This window comes from Mobula birostris, chromosome 20 (genome assembly GCF_030028105.1).
Source record: "Mobula birostris isolate sMobBir1 chromosome 20, sMobBir1.hap1, whole genome shotgun sequence".
Taxonomy (NCBI): Eukaryota; Metazoa; Chordata; class Chondrichthyes; order Myliobatiformes; family Myliobatidae; genus Mobula; species Mobula birostris.
In genome coordinates, this window is record NC_092389.1 from 300,180 (window position 1) to 322,997 (window position 22,818).

At 43.9% G+C, this 22,818-nt stretch overlaps 1 protein-coding gene across 1 annotated transcript in view; it reads left to right on the plus strand.

Moving 5' to 3' along the window:
• Positions 1-22,818, plus strand: part of ncapd3 (non-SMC condensin II complex, subunit D3) — a 214,493-nt gene that overhangs the window by 68,750 nt on the left and 122,925 nt on the right. Inside the window, exon 9 of the mRNA XM_072283812.1 lies at positions 5,882-5,954. Coding sequence (XP_072139913.1) covers positions 5,882-5,954 — 73 coding nt within the window. The remainder of the gene's footprint in view (positions 1-5,881; positions 5,955-22,818) is intronic.

Here is a 22,818-nt window from a genome sequence, read left to right on the forward strand (position 1 = left end):
TGTTGGCATTCATTTCTAGAGGAATAGAGTATAAGAGCAGGGATGTGACGTTGAGGCTCTGTAAGGCACTTGTGAGAGCACACGGAGTATTGTGTGCAGTTTGGGGCTCCTTATTTTAGAAAGGATATACTGACATTGGAAAGGGTTCACAGAAGATTCACAAGAATGGTCTCAGAAATGAAAGGGTTACCATGTAAGGAACGTCTGGCAGCTCTTGGGCTGTATTCCCTGGAGTTCAGGAGAATGAGGGGGGATCTCATAGAAACATTCCGAATGTTAAAAGGCCTGAACAAATTAGATATGGCAAAGTTATTTCCCATGGTAGGGGAGTCCAGGACAAGAGGGCACAACTTCAGGATTGAAGGACATCCTTTTAGAACTGAGATGTGGAGAAATTACTTTAGTCAGAGGGTGGTAAATCTGTGGAATTTGTTGTCATGAGTGGCTGTGGAGGCCAAGTCATTGGGTGTATTTGAGGCAGAGATAGATAGGTTCTTGATTAGCCAGGGCATCAAAGGGTATGGGGAGAAGGCAGGAGAGTGGGGATGACTGGAAGAATTGGATCAGCCCATGATTGACTGGCAGAGCAGACTCGATGGGCTGAATGGCCTACTTCTGCTCCTATATCTTATGGTCTTATTTATATTAATGACCTGGATGAAAATGTGGTTAACTAGATTAGCAAGTTTCTGACATCAAGATGGTGGGGTGTGTAGGGATGTAGCGAGAAAGACTATCAGAGCTTGCAGCGGGAACTGGGCCTGCTGGAAAAATGGGCTGAAAAATGGCAGATGGAATTTAATGCAGACAGGTGTGAGGTGTTGCACTTTGGGAGATCCAATCGGTAAGTCTTTCACAGTGAGCAGTAGGCCACTGAGGAGTGTGGTATAATGTGAAATACAGATCCATAATTCCTTGTAAGTGGCGTCATAGGCATATGGCATTGTAAGGAAAGGTTTTGGCACATTGGCCTTCGAAAATCAATGTACTGAATATTGAGATGTTATGTTGAAATTGTATTAGACATTGGTGAGACCGATTTTGGAATATTGTGTGCATTTATGGTCACCTACCGACACAAAAGATATACAATGCCTATAAAAACTATTCAACCCCTCCCAGAAGTTTTCATGTTTTATTGTTTTACAAGTTTGAATCACAGTGAATTTAATTTAGCTGTTTTTGACACTCATCAACAGAAAAAGAATCCTTCGTGTAAAAGTGAAAACAGATCTCTACAAATTGGTCTAAATTTATTACAGGACAGTTAACATCTTAGTCCAAGTGTATTTTGTAACTCAGTTATTAAAAGCAAGCTAATTGATTGCTTAATTACTCACCCCTGCAAGTCAGTATTTCGTAGATGCACCTTTGGCAGCAATTACAGCCTTGAACCTGTGTGGATGGGTCTCTATCAGCTTTGTACATCTGGACACTGCAATTTTTCCCCATTCTTCTTTACAAAACTGCTCAAGATCTGTCCGATTGCAAGGGGATTGTGAGTGAACAGCCCTTTCCAAGTCCAGCCACAAATTCTCAATTGAATTGTGGTCTGGACTCTGACTTGGCCACTCCAGGACATTAATTTTGTTGTTTTTAAGCTTTGGCTTTATGCTTGGGGGTCATTGTCTTGCTGGAAAACAAGACATTCATTTCTAGAGGTATAGAATATAAGAGCAGGGATGTGATGTTGAGGCTCTATAAGGCACTAGTGAGACCACACGGAGTATTGTGTGTAGTTTTGGGCTCCTTATTTTAGAAAGGATATACTGACAGTGGAGAGGGTTCAGAGAAGGTTCACGAGAATGCTTCCAGGAATGACAGGGTTACTGTATAAGGAAAGACTGCATCAGGCTTTCCTCCAGGATTTCCCTGTAGTTTGCTGCATTCATTTTACCCTCTACCTTCACAAGCCTTTCAGGGCCTGCTGCAGCGAAGCATCTCCACAACATGATGCATGGACCACCATACTTCACGGTAGGGATGGTGTGTTTTTGATGATGTGCGGTGTTTGGCTTATGCCAAAAACAGCATTTAGTCTGATGACCAAAAAGCTAATTTTGGTTTCATCAGACCATAGAACCTTCTTTTAGCTGACTTCAGAGTCTCCCACATGCCTTCTGGCAAACTCGAGCTGAGATTTCATGCGAGTCTTTTTTTTCAATAGTGGCTTTCTCTTTGCTAGTTTCCCATAAAGCTATGACTGGTGTAGCACCCGGGCAACAGTCGTATGCGCAGTCCCTCCCACCTCAGCCACTGAAACTTGTAACTCCTCCAGAGGTGTCATATGTCTCTTGGTGGTCTCTCTCAGTAGAGCCCTTCTTGCACGGACACTCAGTTTTTAAGGAAGGCCTGCTCTAGGCAGATTTACAGCTGTGCCATATTCTTTCCATTCCTTGATGATTGACTTAACTGTATCCCAAGGGATATTCAGCAACTTGGAAATTTTCTTGTATCATTCTTTGTCTTCATGGTGTAGTTTTTGCCAGGATACTGACCCACCAGCAGTTGGACCTTCCAGATGCAGTTGTATTTTTACTACAATTAATCGAAGCACCTTGACTGCACATAGATCTCTATTTAACTAATTTTGTGACTTTTAAAACCAATTGGCTGTATCAGTGATGATTTGGTGTGTCATATTAAAGGGGGGTGAATACTTACACAATCAATTATTGTGTTTTATATTTGTAATTAATTTTGATCACTTTGTAGAGATCTAACCCGGCTGGTGGCGTAGTGGCACCAGCGTCGGACTTTGGGACAAAAGGTTCCAGGTTCGAATCTAGCCGGCCGGCTCCCCTGCACGCTTTCCATCCGTGCTGGATTACGAGCTGGTGATCTCTTTGGAAACTCACCCAGCAGAAGGCAATGGCAAACCACTGCTGTAACTTGCCTCGCATGCAATTTCCCACTACGTCAGAGAGGCGTGGTGGGAAATCGTCCGCTAACCAGAGAAAGTCCGGATGTGATGTACCTTTCCTTTTGTAGAGATCTGTTTTCACTTTGTCACAGAGGAGTCTTCTTCTATTGATCGTTGTCAAAAAAAACAAGTTAAATCCACTGTGATTCATTGTTGTAAAACAATAAAACATGAAAACTTCCAAGGGGTGTGAATACTTTTTGAAGGCACTGTAAATAAAACTGAAAGAGTGCAAAGAAAATTTACAAGAATGTTGCTTTGACTTGAGGACTTGTGATTTTGAGAAAGGTTGAATAGGTTAGGACCTTACTCCCTATAGTGTAGAATATTGAAGGGAGATTTTGTAGGCCTCAGCACATAACGCTTTCTGAATTGCTGATTTGTGAATGACCCATTTATCCTAGATTTTTGTTTTCAATCAATTTGTTAGTCAGTAGCCTATCCGGCATTCCCTCCATTAGCCAGTTCATATCTGTTGCCTGGCTTGGGGAGCATGCCTTATGAGAACAGGTTGAGTGAACTTGGCCTTTTCTCCTTGGAGCGATGGAGGATGAGAGGTGACCTGATAGAGGTGTATAAAATGATGAGAGACATTGATTGTGTGGATAGTCAGAGGCTTTTTCCCAGGGCTGAAATGGTTAACACGAGGAGGCATAGTTTTAAGGTGCTTGGAAGTAGGTACTGGGGGGAATGTCAGAGGTAAGTTTTTCACACAGAGTGGTGGGTGCGTGTAATGCACTGCCAGTGATGGTGGTAGAGGCGGACACAATAGTGTATTTTAGGAGACTCTTAGATGGGTATATGGAGTTTAGAAGAATAGAGGGCTATGCGGTAGGGAAATGCTAGTCAGTTTCTCAAGTAGGTTACATGGTCGGCACAACATCGTACGCCAGTAAGCCATATTCTATTCTGCCACTGTCTGTAAGGAGTTTGTACATTCTTCCCATGACCGCATAGGTTTCCACTGGGTACTCCAGTTTCCTCCCACATTCCTGAGACATACAGGTATTAAATTAATTGGTCACTCGGGTGGAATTGGGTGACACGTACTCATTGGGCTGAAAGGGCCTGTTACCATGCTGTATTGCTAAGTAAGTAAATGGAATCCATGCATTCTTGTACAGTAGTTGTTTAGTTCTAACCTCATTCAAAAACCCATCTATGCACCACCTTATTCTGGATTCTTCCCCCTTCCCTTCCAGTTCTGAAGAAGGGTCTTGTCCCAAAACACTGACTGTTTATTCCTCTCCATAGATGCTGTCTGACTTGCTGAGTTTCTCCAGTATTTTGTGTGTCTTACCCACCAACGATAGTCCCACTTTTCATCTTGCATCCTCTTCCCTCTATTCTGCCACCTTCCTATAGTTGAAGGAATTTGAAGTTGACTATAAATATACTAACCAGCACATTGTTGACATGTGGGATGAAACTGGACCACCAGGAGAATGTGCAAGCTCCACACAGACTTCATCAGAGATCAAAAGCAAAGTTTATCATCAAAGTACGTACATGTTATCATATACTACTTTGAAATTCATTTTCTTGCAGGCATCTACAAGAAAATAAAGAAATACATAGACTTTACAAAAAAAAAATACAAGAAAGATACTGGCATGAATAGCGAATGGCTGACAGGCAGGAGGTAGCGAGTGGAAATAAAAGGGCCCTTTTCTGGTTGGCTGCCAGTGGCTAGTGATGTTCCTCAGAGTTCAGATGCTTTTCACATTGTTTGTCAATGATTTAGATAATGAAATTGATGGCTTTGTGGCAAGGTTTACAGATGATATGAAGATAGATGGAGGGGTAGGTAGTGCTGAGGAAGCAATACATTTGCAGCAGGACTTGGACAAATTGAAAGAATGGGCAAAAAAGTGGTAGATGGAATACAGTGTTGGGAAATGCTTGATAATGCATTTTGGTAAAAGGAACAATGCTGCAGACTATTATCTAAATGGGGAGAAAGTTCAAACATCAGGGGTGCACAGGGACTTAGGAGACCTCGTGCAGAACACCCAGAAGGTTAATTTACGGGTTGAGTCTGTGGTAAAGAAGGCAAATGCAATGTTGGCATTTATTTCAAGGGGAATAGAATACAAAAGCAAGGAGATAACGCTGAGCCTTTATAAGACACTAGTCAGGCTACACTTGAGGTATTGTCAACAGCTTTGGGCCCCATATCTGAAAAAGGGTGTGTTGTTATTGGAGCGAGTCCAGAGGAGCTTAGCAAGGATGATTCTGGGAACAAAGGAATTTACATATGAGGACCATTTGGCAGCTTTGGACCTGTACTCACTGGAATTTGGAAGAATGTGTGGGGATCTCATTGAAACCTACCGAAGGTTGAAATGACTAGATAGGGTGGATGTGGAGAGGATGCTTACTATGGTGGGGGTATCCAGAACTCGAAGGAACAGCCTCAAAATTTAGAACAGAGGTAAGAGCATTTTTTTAAGCTAGAGGGTAGTGAATCTGTTAAATGCTCTGTCACAGACTGTGGTGGAGGCCAAGTCCATGTGTATATTTAAGGTGGGAGTTGATCGTTTCCTGATTGGTTGGGGCACCAAAGGATGTGGCGTGAAGGCAGGTGTATGGGGTTGAGTTGGATCTGGGAACAGCCATGATGGAATGGCCTAGTTCTGCTCCTATGTCTTACGGTCTAAAGACTTGACAATGTGCAAAAGAAGACAAATTGAGCAAATAAAAATAGTACTGAGAACATGAGTTGAAAAGAGTCCTTGAAAGTGAACCAAGGTTGTAGAATCTATGTCTGGAGCTGTAAAGCAAACAATGGCTGATATGGAGTTATATATTTTGAATATTAGTTTTAATTTTTTTGATCTCTGCTAGTTATATACTAAATGTGGGGAATATTTTGTAAGTTATACAGAAATGGAAGTGGCTAATTAAATCACTTTGTGCTATGAGTTGTCATGACTTTGTAAAGCATTTTGTTTGCAGCTACGTTGTGGATGAGTTGAAAGAGACTGCATTGCCTGTTCTTCGAATTTTGCTGCAACACATCTGCGCAAAGGTTTGAAACAATTTACAAATTGTACGTTACAGTTCCCATTCTCAAAAGTTGGAAACTTATATTGCATTTGCTATGCTCATGGTTAAGTATATCATACCGTAACATGAAAAGAGAAATTAACCATATTATATGTAGACCTCTGGAAGAAAATATGCTTGCCTCCATTTTACTGTATAATTACAATTCAAGTGTTTTTCAGGGGGTAATTTTTAAGATATCTAGTTATTAACACCAAAACCAGTGGAAAATTTTATTTTCCTGATTCAGCACTTCAGAATCTTTTCAATTGGCATGCTTTAGTGAAAAAAGCTTATTTCCTATTTACATGCTCGAGATGATCCATGAAAATGATATCCATCCCGAAGGTTTCATGTTGCCTCCAAGATGGGGAGGTGATAGGCAGGTGAGGAGAAGATGGAAGAATGGAGCCAGAAGTGGGAGAGGTACAGGATCCCCTTAGGATCTTGTATGTTTGAATAAAGTCAACCCTCATTCTTCTGAACAGAAAATATATGCAGGCCGAAGACTGGAAAAATGTTGCATCCTTGTTCTTCAAAGAAAAGGTCTACAGATAAATACAGAAACTACATTTTAACCTTGGTGGTGAGCAAATTCTAGAAATAATAGACGGCCTGAATTAATGGCCACTTAGACTTGGCTGTACGTAGCTCTATTTCCAAATGTGCAAACAATTCAAAACTCGAAAATAATAGTGAACTATAATGTTAGTAACAGTGTGATCACTTGAGTCAAGTATGATGCTCTCCTCAAGTGATTATTTCCTTCATAGTGAATACTTGTTGACTGGTTAACATGGGGAGGCTGATGCATGTGCAGCCACCAGATGGTCCTTGATAATATCGGAGTCTGCGTCCAGTGGCGTGGAATGCAAGATGGCTGCGAACCTTTCATGATGCAGCCTTCCTCAACCTTCAGTGCTGTTGCGATACATCATCTTCTATCAACTCCACGATTGAAGTCTTGGTTGGGTCGCTCTGTCTGGAATCCTCCCCCTTGACCTTACCACCATGCATGACACTACCAGGAGCTAAGCTCCAAACAGCGTCACTCTTGAGATCTCAGGAACTCGAGCTGCTCCACCACGACAATGTGATGATCCTCAGAGAACTGTGATTATAGTAATAAAAGAGATAAACAGGCCAGTCTAATAGGTGGGTAAAATTAAATACTGAAAATGTTAACCTGTTATATTTTGCAAGGAAAAGTGAAAAAGGGCAGGTTAAACTGGAAGGCAGTATAAACCAGATGATGAGTCAAAAAAGGTAAGATTAGAGCACTTAGATATTGACAACTCGTATGCCATTAACCTCCTAAGAAAGTAAACATGCTGGCACGCTTTCCTTCTGATTGCATCCCTGTGCTTGGTCCAGGACAGGTCACCCGATTATATTAATAGCCGGGAACTATTTCTCCCAGTGTAAAATGGCGCATGTTCACCCTTGCTGAAGGAAACAATCTGCTCTTTAGTTTTACTGATTCAGCACATTGTGATGGAGCTAGAAATCATTTTAATTTTGGGAAGTTGTAGTGTTATTGTTTCCAAAGCATTTCCAATTATGATCTGACTTGGACTCAATGTTCCTTCATCACTACTGGATCTGCCTAAATTGTACAACTCTCAACTCAAGAGCTTTGTGAAAACCATCAATCAAAAGCACAATAGTTCAATTTAGTGGCTCACTACCACCACCTCGAGGGTACTTAAGGATGTGCAGTATATTCTGGTTTTACAATGGATGCTGTAAAATGAGTATATTTTATCGTTAAAAGTCACAATTTTATAAGAAGGATATACAGACAAAAAATTAAATAAAGTGAGATGTCATTAGAACTAAGATTGCATCTGTGTGCTGGGCCCAGGACTGGTGTTTTGAGAGGTTGGTGATAAAGCACATCAACTCCTGACTGAGAAGCGACTTGGATTGTTTCCACTTTGCCTACCATTACAACAGGTCCACAGCAGATTCCATTTCATTGGCTCGTCACTCAACCCTTGAACATCTGGACAGTGAAGATACATACATCAGGATGCGCTTTATAGACTACAGCTTGGCATTAGTCATAGAAAAGTACAGCATAGAAACAGGCCCTTTGGCCCATCTAATCCATGCAGAAACCAATTATGCTGCCTACTGCCATCACCCTGCACTGGAACCATAGCCCTCCATATTCATAATATCCATGTACCTATCCAAACTTCTCTTAAATGTTGAAATTGAGTTTGCATGCACCGCTTATGCTGGCAGCTTATTCCACACTCTCGTGCCCCTCTGAGTGAAGAAGTTTCCCGTCATGTTCCCTCAAACGTGTCACCTTTCACCCTTAAGCCATCAGCTCTGGTTGTAGTCCCACCCAACCTCAATGGAAAAAGCCTGCTTGCGTTTACTCTATCTATACCCCTCATAATTTTATATACCTCTATCAAATCTCCAGTCACTCTTTTATGTTCTAGAATACGTACCTAACCTGTTCAATCTTTCCTTACAACTCGTACTTCAAAACATCCACCATTGTTCCTGTCGTCGTCGTGGCTATCCCTCGAGGTCGAGGATGATGGTCTCCGTTCAGAAGAAGTGGCCCACAGAGCGAAGACGCCTGTGCGTGCATTTGCTTAATGTATACAGATGTCCCCCGCTTTTCGAATGTTCGCTTTACGAAACCTCACTGTTACGAAAGACCTACATTAGTACCCTGTTTTCACTTTCAGAAGGTCTTTTCACTGTTACGAAAAAAAAGCAGCGCGTGGGGAAAATCAGCGCACGATAAAAGGCAGCGCGCACCCCGAGCAGCCGCTCTCCCCCGGATTCGGAACTGCATTCTAGCTGGCATTGCTTAAACACGTGCCTGTGAGCAGCCGTTTGCAAGATGAGTTCTAAGGTATTGGAAAATCCTAAAAGAGTTCGTAAGGGTGTTACACTTAGCGTAAAACTAGACATAATTAAGTGTTTCTATCGTGGTGAACGAAGTAAGGACTAAGTGAGTTTGGCTTGTGGAAGCTGACAAAGGTGATGTTGAAGAGGTTTTGGCATCCCATGACCAAGAACTGATAGATGAAGAGCTGATGCAATTGGAAGAGGAAAGGATAACAATTGAAACTGAATGCAGTGGCGAACGGACCGAAAGTGAAGTCATCCAGGAACTAAACGTGAAGCAACTGCGTGATATTTTCGCTGCAATTATAAAGTACGACTTTAATTTTGAAAGAGTACTTAGGTTTAGGGGATATTTGCAGGATGGTTTGAGTCCTTACTAAGAACTGTATGATAGAAAAATGCGCGAGGCTCAGCAGTCAAGCAAGCCTTCCGCATCAGCCACAGCAGACGACGAACCTCGACCTTCGACATCGAGGCAGGCAGTCATAGGAGAAGATGAGCTGTCTGCTCTAATGGAAACATGACGAGATGACACCCCAGTGTCCCACCACCCTGTGATTTGCGGAGAATGCAGCGGTAGCCAGGAGGCACACAGCACATCTTTAAGAAAAAAGCCGGAATAAACAAGCTAATTAATTAGGTGCTGCCCGACACGTAAATGTCGGCCCAGATCAGAGACGACACAATCGGCACTTTTTTTTTTAAAGATGCGCTGTGTGCCTCCCGGCTACCGCTGTACCCCTGCATGCTTCGCGGCAATGTATCGGTTGGCAGCCTGGAGGGTGGGGCCACGGCACCACCCAACCTGCGACGACTCAGTCTAACACACCATCATCAGTGTGCTCGGCGCTGTCCCGATTCCCGTAAGTGATACTACACGGTACATACATTATTTCTACTTTATATAGGCTGTGTATTTTCAGGTGTTATTTGGTATGATTTGGCAGCTTCATAGCTTAAAAGTTACTGGAGAGCGCTTGCGCCGTGTTTTTGCTGAGAGCACTTGTGTGAGATTTTCTGCCGACAGCACTTGCGTAAGATTTTCGCTATGGAGAACAGTTCAGGCAATGATTGTGGAAAAGTATTTCTACTTTATATAGGCTGTGTATTTATTATGTTATTCCTGCTTTTACTATATGTTACTGTTATTTTAGGTTTTATGTGTTATTTGGCATGATTTGGTAGGTTATTTTTGGGTCTGCGAACACTCACAAAATCTTCCCATATAAATAAATGGTAATTGCTTCTTCACTTTACGACATTTTGGCTTACGAACCGTTTCATAGGAACGTGCTACCTTCAGATGGCGGGGGAAACCTGTACTTGATGTTGCACTCCAAGAAGCACACAATACTTCACAAATCAACCAACTGATTCCAATGGCATGGAAACCACGATGATTGGAGCTGATGGATTTGTTGCAGCCTTCGTCCGCCTGTTCCACCATTGAGGTCTTGGTTGGATTGTTCTTTGTCAGGGACCTCACCCTCGACCTTACTGCCATGGGTGACCCTACCAGGATCATAGCTCCAGACGGCATTGCTCTCAGGATCTCAGGACCACACAAGCTTCTCCACCGCAACAAGTTGACAATCCATGGAGAAGATTGTTCCTGTACCTAAAAAGATAAAGGTAACATGTCTGAACGACTGGCATCCTGTTGCATTCACCTCAATAATAAGCAAATGCTTTGAGAGGCTGGTCAAGGACTACATCTGCGGCTTGCTACCATCCAAACTGGACCCCCTACAATTCGTCTACCAACACAACCAATCGACAGATGACGCAATAGCTACAGCTCTACACACTGTTCTTACACATCTGGAGAAGAAAGATGCTTATATGAGAATGTTATTCTTGGACTGCAGTTCAGCATTCAATACTATAATTCCCTCCGGGCTTGACAAGAAGCTCAGAGACCTCAGCCTTCACCCTGCGTTATGAGTTGGATCCTGGACTTCTTGTCAGATTGCCGGCAGGTGGTAAGAGTAGGCTCCCTCTCCTCTGCCCCTCTGACCCTCAGCACAGGAGCCTCTCAGGTCTGTGTCCTAAGCCCCTTCCTTTACTTTCTGTCTACCTATGACTGTGTCGCCACCTACAGCTCCAATCTGCTAATTAAATTTGCTGATGATACTGCATTGATTGGCCTTATCTCAAATAATGTTGAGGCAGCCTGCAGAGAAGAAATCATTACCTTGACACAGTAGTATCAAGAAAACAACCTCTCCCTCAATGTTGCAAAAACGAAGAAGCTTGTTGTGGATTACGGGAGAAATGGAGATGGGCTAACCCCTATTGCCATCAATGGATCTGGGGTTGAGAGGGTAAACAGCTTCAAGTTCCTTGGCATCCATGTCACCGAGGACCTCACGTGGTCTGTACACACCAGCTGTGTGGTGAAAAAGGCACAACAGCCCTCTTTCACCTCAGACAGTTGAGGAAGTTTGATATGGGCCCCCAACTCCTAGGAACTTTCTACAGGGGCACAATTGAGAGCATCCTGACTGGCTGCATCACTGCCTGGTATGGGAACTGTACTTCCCTCAATCACAGGACTCTGCAGAGAGTGGTGTGGACAGCCTAGTGCATCTGTAGATGTGAACTTCCCACTATTCAGGACATTACAAAGACAGGTGTGTAAAAAGGGCCCGTAGGATCATTGGGGACCAGAGTCACCCAACCACAAACTGTTCCAGCTGCTACCATTCGGGAAGCGGTACTGCAGCATTAAAGCCAGGAGCAACAGGCTCGGAACAGCTTCTTCCATCAGGCCATCAGACTGATTAATTCTCACTGATACAATTATATTTCTATGTTATATTTACTGTCCTGTTGTACATAGTATTTATTACAAAATACTATAAATTGCACATTGCATGTTTAGACAGATGTAGCATAAAGATTTTTACTCCTCGTGTATGTGAAGAATGTAAGAAATAAAAATTAATTCAAATCAATGTCCTCCAGTCCCGGCAACATCCTTGCAGATTTTTTCCATACTCTTTCAACCTTAATAACATCTTTCCTGTAGGTAGGTGATCAAAACTGCACACAATACTCCAAATTAGGCCTCACCAATGTCTTATACAACTTCAACATCACATCCCATCTCCTGTACTCAATACATTGATTTATGAAGGCCAGTGTCCCAAAAGAATTCTTTACAACCTCAGCGACCTGTGACACCACTTCAATGACTTATGGATCTTACTCCCAGATCCCTTTTTTCTACCACATTCTTCAGTGCTCTTCTGTTCACTGTGTAAGGCCTACCATGATTGGGCCTACTGAAGTACAAAATCTCGCACTTGTCTGCATTAAATTCCATCTGCCATTTCTCAGCCCATTTTTCCAGCTGATGCAGATCCCTCTGCAAGCCATGATAGTCTTCCTCACTGTCCACTACACCCCCAATCTTGGTGTAATCGGCAAATTTGGTGATCCAGTTAAACATATTATCCAGGACATTGCTGTAGGTGACTGACAACAAGGGACCCAGCTCCGATCCCTGTGGCACACCACAAGTTACTGGACTCCAGTCAGAGAGGCAACCATGTACTGTCACTCTGTCTTCTCCCCCAAATCTAATGTCCAATGCAATTTACTACCTCATCCTGAATGCCAAGTGACTGAACCTTCTTGACCAGCCTCCCATGTGGGACCTTGTCAAATACCTTACGTAGACAGCATCCACTGCCTTGCCTTCGTCAACTTTCCTGGTAACTTCATCAGAAAACTGTAAGAATCATTAGACATGAACTACCACGCACGAAGCCATTCTGACTATTCTTAATCAGCCAATGTCTATCCAAATACTTGTATATCCAGTCCCTTAGAATACCTTCTAATAACTTTCCCACAACTGATGTCAGATTCACCAGCCTATAATTTCCTGGTTTACGTTTAGAGCTTGTTTTAAACAGCAGGACTACATTGGCTATCCTCCAATCCTCCAGTACCTGTCCTGTTGCTAAGGATATTTCAATTATCTCTGCTAGTGCCCTGGCAATTTCTGCACTTTCCTCCTATAGGGTCTGAGGGTATACCTTGTCAGGCCCTGGGGATTTATTCACCCTGATTTGTCTTCTGTAATCTGTATAGGGTCCATGAAGTTGATGCCGCTTTGCTTCACTTCTATAGACTCTATATCCATTGCCCACATCTGTTTTGACTCCACACATGGATCACCATTCTGGTCGTCCAGAGGACCAAATTTGTCCCTTCTATACATTACTGCAGAATTCTTCCAGATTCTCCTTCATCTTGTCTGCTGGAGCAATTTCATGCCTTCTTTTAACCTTGCTGATTTTTTTCTTAAGTGTTTTCTCGCATTTCTTATACTCCATAAGCACTTCATTTGTTCCTGCCTGCCTATACCTGCTATACACCTCCTTTTATTTTTCCTCTTAACCAGTGCCTCACTATCCTGAAAAACGAGGTTCCCTTCTCTTGTTATCTTTACCTTTTATTCTGACAGGCACGTACAAACTTGTACTCTGAAAATTTTGTTATTGAAGGCCTTCCACTTACCAAGTACACCTTTGCCAGAGAACACCCTGTCCAAATCCACGCTTGCCAGATCCTATCTGATACCATCAGAACTGGCCTTTCTCCAATTTAGAATCTCAATCCGTGGACCAAACCTATCTTTTTGCATATTTGCATCACTGGCCTTACGAATGAGTTTGTTGATTCTGTTGGTGTCTGCTACCCTCAGCCTGCTGCCCCAGCACACAACAGCAAACATGATAGCACTGGCCACCACAGACTGGTAGAACGTCCTCAGCATTGTCCGGCAGATGTTAAAGGACCTCAGTCTCCTCGAGAAATAGAGACGGCTCTGACCCTTCTTGTAGACAGCCTCAGTGGTCCCCCCCCCGAATGCCTCACTGGTTGAGTCCTCCAATCTGTCCTGACTGAGCACTGCCGTGACATTTTTCCTGACTAGTAATGCCACCCCTCCCCCTTAATCCCTCCCGTTCTGTCAGTTCTAAAACAACAGAACCCTGGGATATTGTGCCCCTCCTGCAACCAAGTCTCACTGGTGGCTACAATATCATAATTCCAGGTGTTGATCCATACCCTGAGCTCATCTGCCTTTCCTAGAATATTCCATGCACTGAAATATACAGAGCTCAGGACACTTATCATACTATGCTCAACCTTTTGATTCCTGACTTAGAGATCTTACCAACATCTGCCTCCACAGCCTCTCCATTAACTGTTCTGGTGCTCTGGTTCCCATTCCCTTGCAACTCTAGTTAAAACCCCGTGAAGCATTAACAAAACTTCCCGCTAGCATATTAGCCCCCTCCAGCTCAGATGCAACCATCCCTTCTGTACAGGTCCCACCTTCCATGGAAGAGAGCCCAATGATCCAAAAATCTGAAGCCGTTCCTCCTACATCAACTCCTTAGCCATGTGATAAACTGTATAATCTTCCTATTTCTGTCCTCACTACCACGTGGCACGGGTACCTATCTTTAGATCACAACCCTGGGGCTCCTGCCCTTTAATTTAATAGCTAAGTCACTGATATCCCTGTGCAGAACTAGGACAAGTTTCTTATATAGATCTTGTAGGATCTTCTTAGCAGATAACGGATGAGACCCAAGATTCCTCAAGGTTCATAGATGGAACTAGCTGTGGAAAGGATCCCCCTTCTGGTAAGCGGTCAATCTTGGATCGTGATCTTAAATTTGAAAGTATCAGTGAATACACCATTGTACACCCAATACTCCGTCCACCAAAGGAATATCTTGATCCAAATCCTCATGTCTTTCGCTCTATGCACTTATGGTATTACAGATAGCACACTGTGTCTGTTGCTTATCCACTTTGTAAGTCGAAAACTGCCTTCAGCACAAATGGATACAAGGTCATGATAGAGAGACACTGCTTCTTCCTCAAAGGACATTGACACCAGGTAGTCATCAACAAAGAAGCAAATCCTTATCCACTGTCTCACTGCTGAACATTGTCCTCTTAGCATTTCCTAAGAGCAAAATTGGCACAACTGGTTGATGTAGTTGCTCCAAAGAGATCTACCTCCACTCTAAAATTCACTATATCTTGGCTGAGGTCCTCATCAGGCCACCAGAAAAACCTGAGAAGGCCTGCAACTTCCACAGGCACTTTAACCTGATGAAGCATTGATTCAATATCTGCCATGATCACCACTAGTTCTTTTCTGAATCTGCTTAATGCTCCAGTCAGTGAGCTAGTAAGATCCAGTCCTTGTAACAACTGAGCATTAAGTGGTATTTCCTGAAAAGTCACTCCACAGTCAAACACAACACCAAGTTTTGCTCTTCTGAAGTGATAAACACCATGATGTGAAATATGCCAGACTTACCCATCACTGCGTTCCAGATCCTCTGCTTGCAATCTTTTGGCATGATCTTTGGAGATGACATCCTTCATGAAAGCTGTGCACTCAGCATGAAATGACACATCCTTCTTGAACCTCTTCCTTAGATTCAGAGCAGGCTGCTCAGCAATCTCAAACTAGAATTGAATCGAATTGAGTTGAATTGACTCTATTTCTTACATCCTTCATATACATGAGTAAAAATCTTTACATCTCTGTCTAAATGTGCAAAGTGCAATTTATAGTAATTTTTAATAAATATTATATACAACAGGACAGTCAATATAACATAGAAATACAATTGTATCAGCATGAACTAATCAGTCTGATGGCCTGGTGGAAGAAGCTGTCCCGGAGCCTGAGGGTCTTGGCTTTTATGCTGCTGTACCGTTTCCCGGATGGTAGCAGCTGGAATAGATTGTGGTTGTGGTGACTTGGGTCCCCAGTGATCCTTCAGACCCTTTTTACATATCTGTCTTTGTAAATGTCCTGAATCATGGGAAGTTCACAACTACAGATGCGCTGGGCTGTCTGCACCACTCTCTGCAGAGTCCTGTGATTGAGGGAAGTACAGTTCCCATACCAGGTGGTAATGCAGCCAGTCAGGATGCTCTCAATTGTGACCCTGTAGAAAGTTCTCAGAATTTGGGGGCCCATACCAGACTTCTTCAATCGTCTGAGGTGAAAGAGGTGCTGTTGTGCTTTTTTCACCACACAGCCGGTGTGTACAGATCACGTGAGATCCTTGGTGGTGTGTATGCCGAGGAACTTAAATCTATTTACCCTCTCAACCCCAGATCCATTGATGTCAATAGGGGTTAACCCATCTTCATTCCTCCTGTGATCCACAACCAGCTCCTTTATTTTTGTGACATTGAGGGAGAGGTTGTTTTCTTGACACCACTATGTCAGGGTGATGACTTCCTCTCTGAAGGCTGCCTTATTATTATTTGAGATTAGGGCCATCAGTGCAGTATTGTCCACAAAGTTAATTAGCAGATTAGAACTGTGGGTGGTGACACAGTCATGGGTATACAGGGAGTAAAGGAGGGGGCTTAGGACACAGCCCTGAGGGGCTCCTGTGCTGAGGGACAGAGGGGCAGAAGTGAGGGAGCCCACTCTTACCACCTCCCGGCGATCTGACAGGAAGTCCAGGATCCACCTACACAAGGCAGGGTGAAGGCCGAGGTCCCTGAGCTTCTTGTCAAGCCTGGAGGGAATTATGGTGTTGAATGCCGAACTGTAGTCCAAGAACAGCATTCTTATATAAGCGACCTTCTTCTCCAGATGTGTAAAGACGGTGTGAAGAGCTGTGGCTATTGCATCATCTGTCAATTGGTTGTGTCAGTGGGTGAATTGTAGGGGGTCCAGTTTGGGTGGTAGCAAGCTGCAGATGTAGTCCTTGACCAGCCTCTCAAAGCATTTGCTTATTATTGAGGTGAGTGCAACAGGACACCAGTTGTTCAGACATGTTACCTTGGTCTTTTTAGGTACAGGAACAATGGTGGATGTTTGAAGTAGGAGGGCACTCTACACTGGGAGAGGGGGAGATTAAAAATGTCTGTAAACACACCTGCCAGTTGTGCTGCGCACATCCTGAGTACTCGCCCTGGGATGCCGTCCGGTCTTGCGTTAGGGTTAGGGTTTCCACTCGTTGGACACACCTGTGTACTTCGGCCTCGGAGATGACCAAGCTGCAGGTCACATCAGCGGCTCTCCTCAGGAGCTTAGTGATGGCGACATCGAACCGAGCGTAAAAAAGATTTGGTTTATCTGGGAGAGAGGAATTGATGTTGGAAACACCACTGTGTTTAGCTTTGAAGTCTGCGATGGTGTGCAGACCTTGCCGTAAGCTGTGTGTGTTGTTGGTGGAGAATTCTGTCTGGATCTTATCCCTATATTGTTGTTTCGCTGCCTTGATGACTTTGCACAGATTGTAGCTGCATTTCTTGAGTTCCTGGTGGTCACCAGCAATGTAAGCTCTGCTTGTATTGAGCTGTTCATCCAGAGTTTCTGGTTTGGAGAGACCCTGACTGCTTTCTGGGGGACAACATCCTCGATGCACTTCCAGATGAAACTCGTGACCCCATCTGTGAACTCAGCGACATCCTCATCATGGAAGACAGTCCAGTAACATGGAGGCTGATTAGTCAGACCAACAGTGGACTGTTTTAACTATGGCTGCCAGTTGTTTCAGCTTCTGCCTGTACTTTGGCACCAGAAAAATGGAGGAGTGATCTGATTTTCTTAAAGGCTTTGGAGCGCTTTGTAAGCATTGCGGAAGGGAGAGTAGCAGTGGTCGAGTATGTTATCTCCCTGTGTGCTCACCTGGATATGTTGGCAAAACCTCATGGAGACTTTAGACAGCGATGCTCTACTAAAGTCTCTGACGACGATGAAGGCAGCCTCTGGATGTGCTGTCTCCAGGGTGCTGATGGTCTCGTACAGTTCCTTCAGAGCCAGGTCAGTATCAGCCTGCGGCGGAATACACGCAGCTGTGATAATAACAGCAGTGAACTCCCAAGGCAGCCAGAAAAGTCTACACAGCAGCACCAGGTACTCCTGATCCGGGGAACAAAAGGATATGAGGGCATGCACGTTCCAGGGGTCGCACTAAGTATTATTGACCATGAAGCATACCCCACCTCTTTTACACTGGTCCACCCGGAACAGGGAGAACCCAGAGCGTCGAACAGGTCTCCACAAAGCACAAAGTGTTACATTCCTTTGTTTCTCACTGATAGGAGATTCTGGCTCTCTGTTTGCACAGGTTGTTGTCCAGAGACTGAACATTAGCCAGAAGTATACTAGAGAGTGGTGGCCAATTAGCACGCTGTCTCAACCTCACCAGGCGCCGACCCTTATCCCTCGCCTGCGGCGCCACTTGCAAGGTAGCGGCGGTGCAATAAATGAGCCTCCCATGGATGGTGTGAGCAGCGGTTCCCAGTGTAGAAAAGGTGGCACATAGTGGGTAAATGCCGTCTTCCCAATGTTCAGAAGAGTCAGCCTGTCATATCTGATGTGACTATCAGCTACTCGACGAGAAATGCGAATGAAATCACAGAAATTAGTATACTGTAAAGTTGGAATGGACCTCGCAACACGGTCACCGAGTGCGGCGCCATCTGCAGATGCTGGAAATCCAATCAACAAGCACTTAAAATATTGGAGAAACTCAGCAGGCCAGGCGGCATCTATGGAAAAAAGTACAGTCGACGTTTGTGGCCAAGACCCTTAAGCAGGATTGGAGAAAAAATAGATGAGGAGTCAGAGTTAGAGTTGGGGAGGAGGGGAGGAAGAAGCACAAGGTGATAGGTGAAACCAGGAGGGGAAGGGGTGAAGTAAAGGGCTGGAGAAGGGGGAGCCTGATAGGAGAGGACAGAAGACACCAAATGGAGGTGATGGGCAGGCAAGGAGATAAGGTGAGAGAGGGAAAAGAGAGGGTGGGGGGTCCATTACCGGAAGTTCAAGAAGTCAATGTTCTTGCCATCAGGTTGGAGGATACCCAGGCGGAATATAAAGTGTTGATCCTACAACCTGAGTGTGGCCTCAGCGCGCCAGTAGAGGAGGCCATGGATAGACACTCCGTCTGCCAAAAAAAAATAGAATCTCCCAGTGGCCACCTATTTGAATTCCACTTCGCATTCCCATTCCCATTCCCATTCCCATTCCGGCATGTTGACTACTCTTCCTGGATGCTGCCTGGCCTGCAGAGTTCTTCCAGCATTTTATGTGTGTTACTCTTGACAAGCCAGGTTGATCATCCTGATTGCATTCAGGGAAATCTGTTTTGAATTGCTGCTGCCAAAGCTCGTCCAAGTTCAAAACTAAAATCCTGTTAACTGTAAGCTCTGCCTGAGCTGGTCTCTTCCATCATAATGGTCTCATTTCTGTGGCCCATTAACAGTCCAAACCAACATTGTTCTAATTGCATAGGGTCCATCATTAATACTGCGAATCATTTGTAATGGCTCCATTGTTTTAGGCATATTTGTCCCTGTCAGCAGCTCAATTTCTGACAAATGATTATGCTTCAGGTGAGTCTATTTCTGGAGATCCCTATGATATATTCCCTTTGTGAACAGGCATACTTTCCTGCATATGGATGTTAGGCAGTTCACAGTAATTTTCACCATCTAAGCCAGCCACTTCCAATCCTGAAATAATGTAGCTACTCACAACTTTCCCATGGCCCATGGAGCGTGTTATTTTTCCTGATGGGTTATGCTTATTTATGAGGCTCATTGTGCAGAGCAATGCTGTACCTCCTTGATTTAGGAAAGCATACATAACCAGTCTTGTTACCCTTCTTAGACTTCACCTGAACTGGAATTATCGGAAGCTTTCAGTCATGATCGGCAGCTCCCATAAAGCCATTAGATACCGAGGCGTTACTCATTGCTGTGTCTGATTCTCTCTCAGCTTGTTTCGAATCAGCCCTCTTTTCATCAGAGTGAATATGAACTATGCCACTGCATACCTTGCATGAAAGATGCTTCTTGCAAACCTTGTTAATGTGTCCTGTACACAAACAACCAAGGCAGACAAGGCATTTTCTTTTATGAAGGCAATCTTATTATGAACCTTTTTCTCCAGTTGAGAGCACGAATCCAATATATGTTCACCCTCACAGAACAGACAAATCCTTTTGGCTGATGAGACCATTTCCTTTTCATTTGTTCCAGGCTCAATTTTAGCTTTACTTTTCAAAGTGGCCACAGTAGTGGCAAGGCTGCTTCCTTTAGCCTTAGAGCGAATTTGTGACTTATCTTAGTTCACACCTTTGCTTACTGCAGGTGATGTAGTATCCCTATATTTCCATTACATCAATTGTGTGGAAGTCCTCATTTGTTTTTCAATAAACTCAACAAGGTCAGTAGCCTTATGGTTGTGATTATCTAATTGATTATATCAGTGGTCCCCAACCACCAGGCCGCAAAGCACGTGCTACCAGGCTGCGGGGAAACGATATGATTTGGCGATATGAAACGATACGAGTCAGCTGCACCTTTCCTCATTCCCTGTCACACCCACTGTTGAACTTGAACGCACATGAGGTCATTACTCACGCAAGGTCATCAGTCGGTCATTAACCTACAACTACTCGATGAGTAAATAACAGACATCGCTTGAGAGTTTCTTTGGAAGAGATGGTTGGGGACATAAAAGGCCTAATGATGATGATAACGCAGAGACAGCTGAGGTCGAGACTGCAAAAAAAAAAGAAAGCTTCCTTGAACAGAAAATACGACGAGTCGTACATAAAATATGGCTTTATTGCGACCGGTGACTCGCACACTCCAAGCCCCCTGTGTGTGATATGTGGAGACAAGCTGCCTAATGAAGCAATGAAGCCCTCAAAACTACTTCATAACCTTGAGTCCAAACACCCTGCACTTAAAGACAAACCCGTTGAGTTTTTTGAGCAGAAAAAACGTGAGCAAGTGGAACAGAAGCACGTGCTGAGAATCACCACCTCCACAAATGCTGCTGCTCTGAGAGCGCCGTACTTAGTGGCTAGCCGTATTGCTAAGGCTAAGCCTTTCACTGTTGGTGAAGAACTGATTCTGCCTGCTGCCAAGGACATGTGCCGTGAACTGTTGGGAGAAGCTGCAGCTAACAAGATGGCACAGATTTCTCTTTCAGCTACCACAGTTTCATGGAGAATCGATGACGTAGCGGAGGACATCGACGCACAGCTGTTGGAACGGCTTAACGAGTCTGGTTTCACTACCCGAGTCAAAGAGGTTGCTCCTGAATGCCAGTCTACACACTGTGTCACACACAAGGAAATGCTGGCTAGCTGAAAAATGTCACCTGATCTTAACAGCGTACTGAGTGACATTGTTGAAGTTATCAATCACATCAAAGCAAAAGCCCTTAACTCACGTCTGTTTGAGCAGCTTTGCGAGGAAATGGATGCAGAGCACAAACGCCTTCTCTTACACACTGAAGTCAGGTGGCTATCAAGGGGGAGAGTCCTGGCCAGGGTTTTTGAGATAAGAGAGCAGCTACAGAGATTTCTTTCAGGAAAAAAGTCACCACTGGCAGCACACCTCAGTGACGAGGAGTGGATAGCAAAACTCGCTTATCTGTGTGACATCTTCAACCTGCTCAATGAACTCAATTTGTCACTTCAGGGGAGAATGACAACTGTCTTCAAGTTGGCAGATAAAGTGCCTGCTTTCACAGCCAAACTGGAACTGTGGGGACGGCCAGTGGACAGGGGCATATCTGACATGTCCCAACATTAGCTGGGAATTTGGGAGAGACTCAGGCTGCAGCGTCCTTCTCACAGCTGGTGCGCGATCACCTATCTTCGCTGTCGACAGAATTCGAGCGTTACTTCCCAACCGCAAATGACCCAAGACATGCGAAGGAATGGGTCCGTGACCTGTTTGTGAATGTCTACGGTGAATCATCCATGTCAGTGCGGGAAGATCAACTCCTCGAGCTTGCAAATGACGGTGGGCTGAAAAGTATGTTTGACATAGCATCTCTGCAGGCATTCTGGATCAAAGTCAAGGCTGAATATATTGAGATAGCCACAAGAGCACTGAAAACGTTGCTTCCATTTCCAACATCATATCTCCGCAAAGCGGAGTTTTCTGCAATGAATGCAATGAAAACTAAATTGCGGAATAGACTGGACATGAGGAACCCCCTTATAATTGACTTATCACTACATTCATGTGAGGAAAATATGCACTGTGTGTTTAATATTAAATTCGTTAGATAAACCCTTTTAGAAATGAAATTGAGTGTATTAGCCACTGATAAGCGACTTATAGTTGACTTATCACCTATATTCCGGTCGTGATTAACACCCCCCCCCCCCCCCACTGTCAGCCGGTCCGCAAGAATATTGTCAATATTAAACCAGTCTGCGGTGCAAAAATGTTGGGGACCCCTGGATTATATTATACCTTTTAATCTTGCCCACAGTGTTCTTGTATTCCTTTTGAAACATTCAATACTACTCAGCAAGGCTTTCTCAGTAGCTTTAATTTTTTTGTTTAGTCCCGACTTCAAGGTCACTGCCTTCAGCTTGACCTGGGTTGTTTTCCAACTATGCAAACCAGTCCAAACAGTGTTCAATTTAAATGTCGGGAAGCAAAATATTTCAGCATTTCAAAAGAACCAAACTTGCCATAGAGCTTACAGTCAGCAACAATCATTCCAAACTGTGCTCCAATCCCAAGCACACAGCATGAATCATGAATCAACAAAAGGTCATTACTTGCCACAAGCAACTCCTGGCTTATCAATGTTGCTTTCTAATTTCACCGACGAATCCAAATGCTGATGTTCATTTTCATGATTCTTTTTGTTGACAAAATGTAGTGGCTACTCGAACAAATCAATACTGCCTGGAGACTAAGCATTGGCAGGGGGAGGGGGGTTAATCCTGTATAATGCGCAACACAAAATACTATTAGAAAACAGATACATGGCTCCTACAACCATGGAGTCCATTCAAACACCCAATGCGCAAAAAGAAGGAACAAATTGTACAAATGGGAGAAAGCAAGCAAATAACGCACAGAATATTAAACATCAAATTGCAGAGTCCTTGAAACAGTCTAGAAATGTTCAGTTT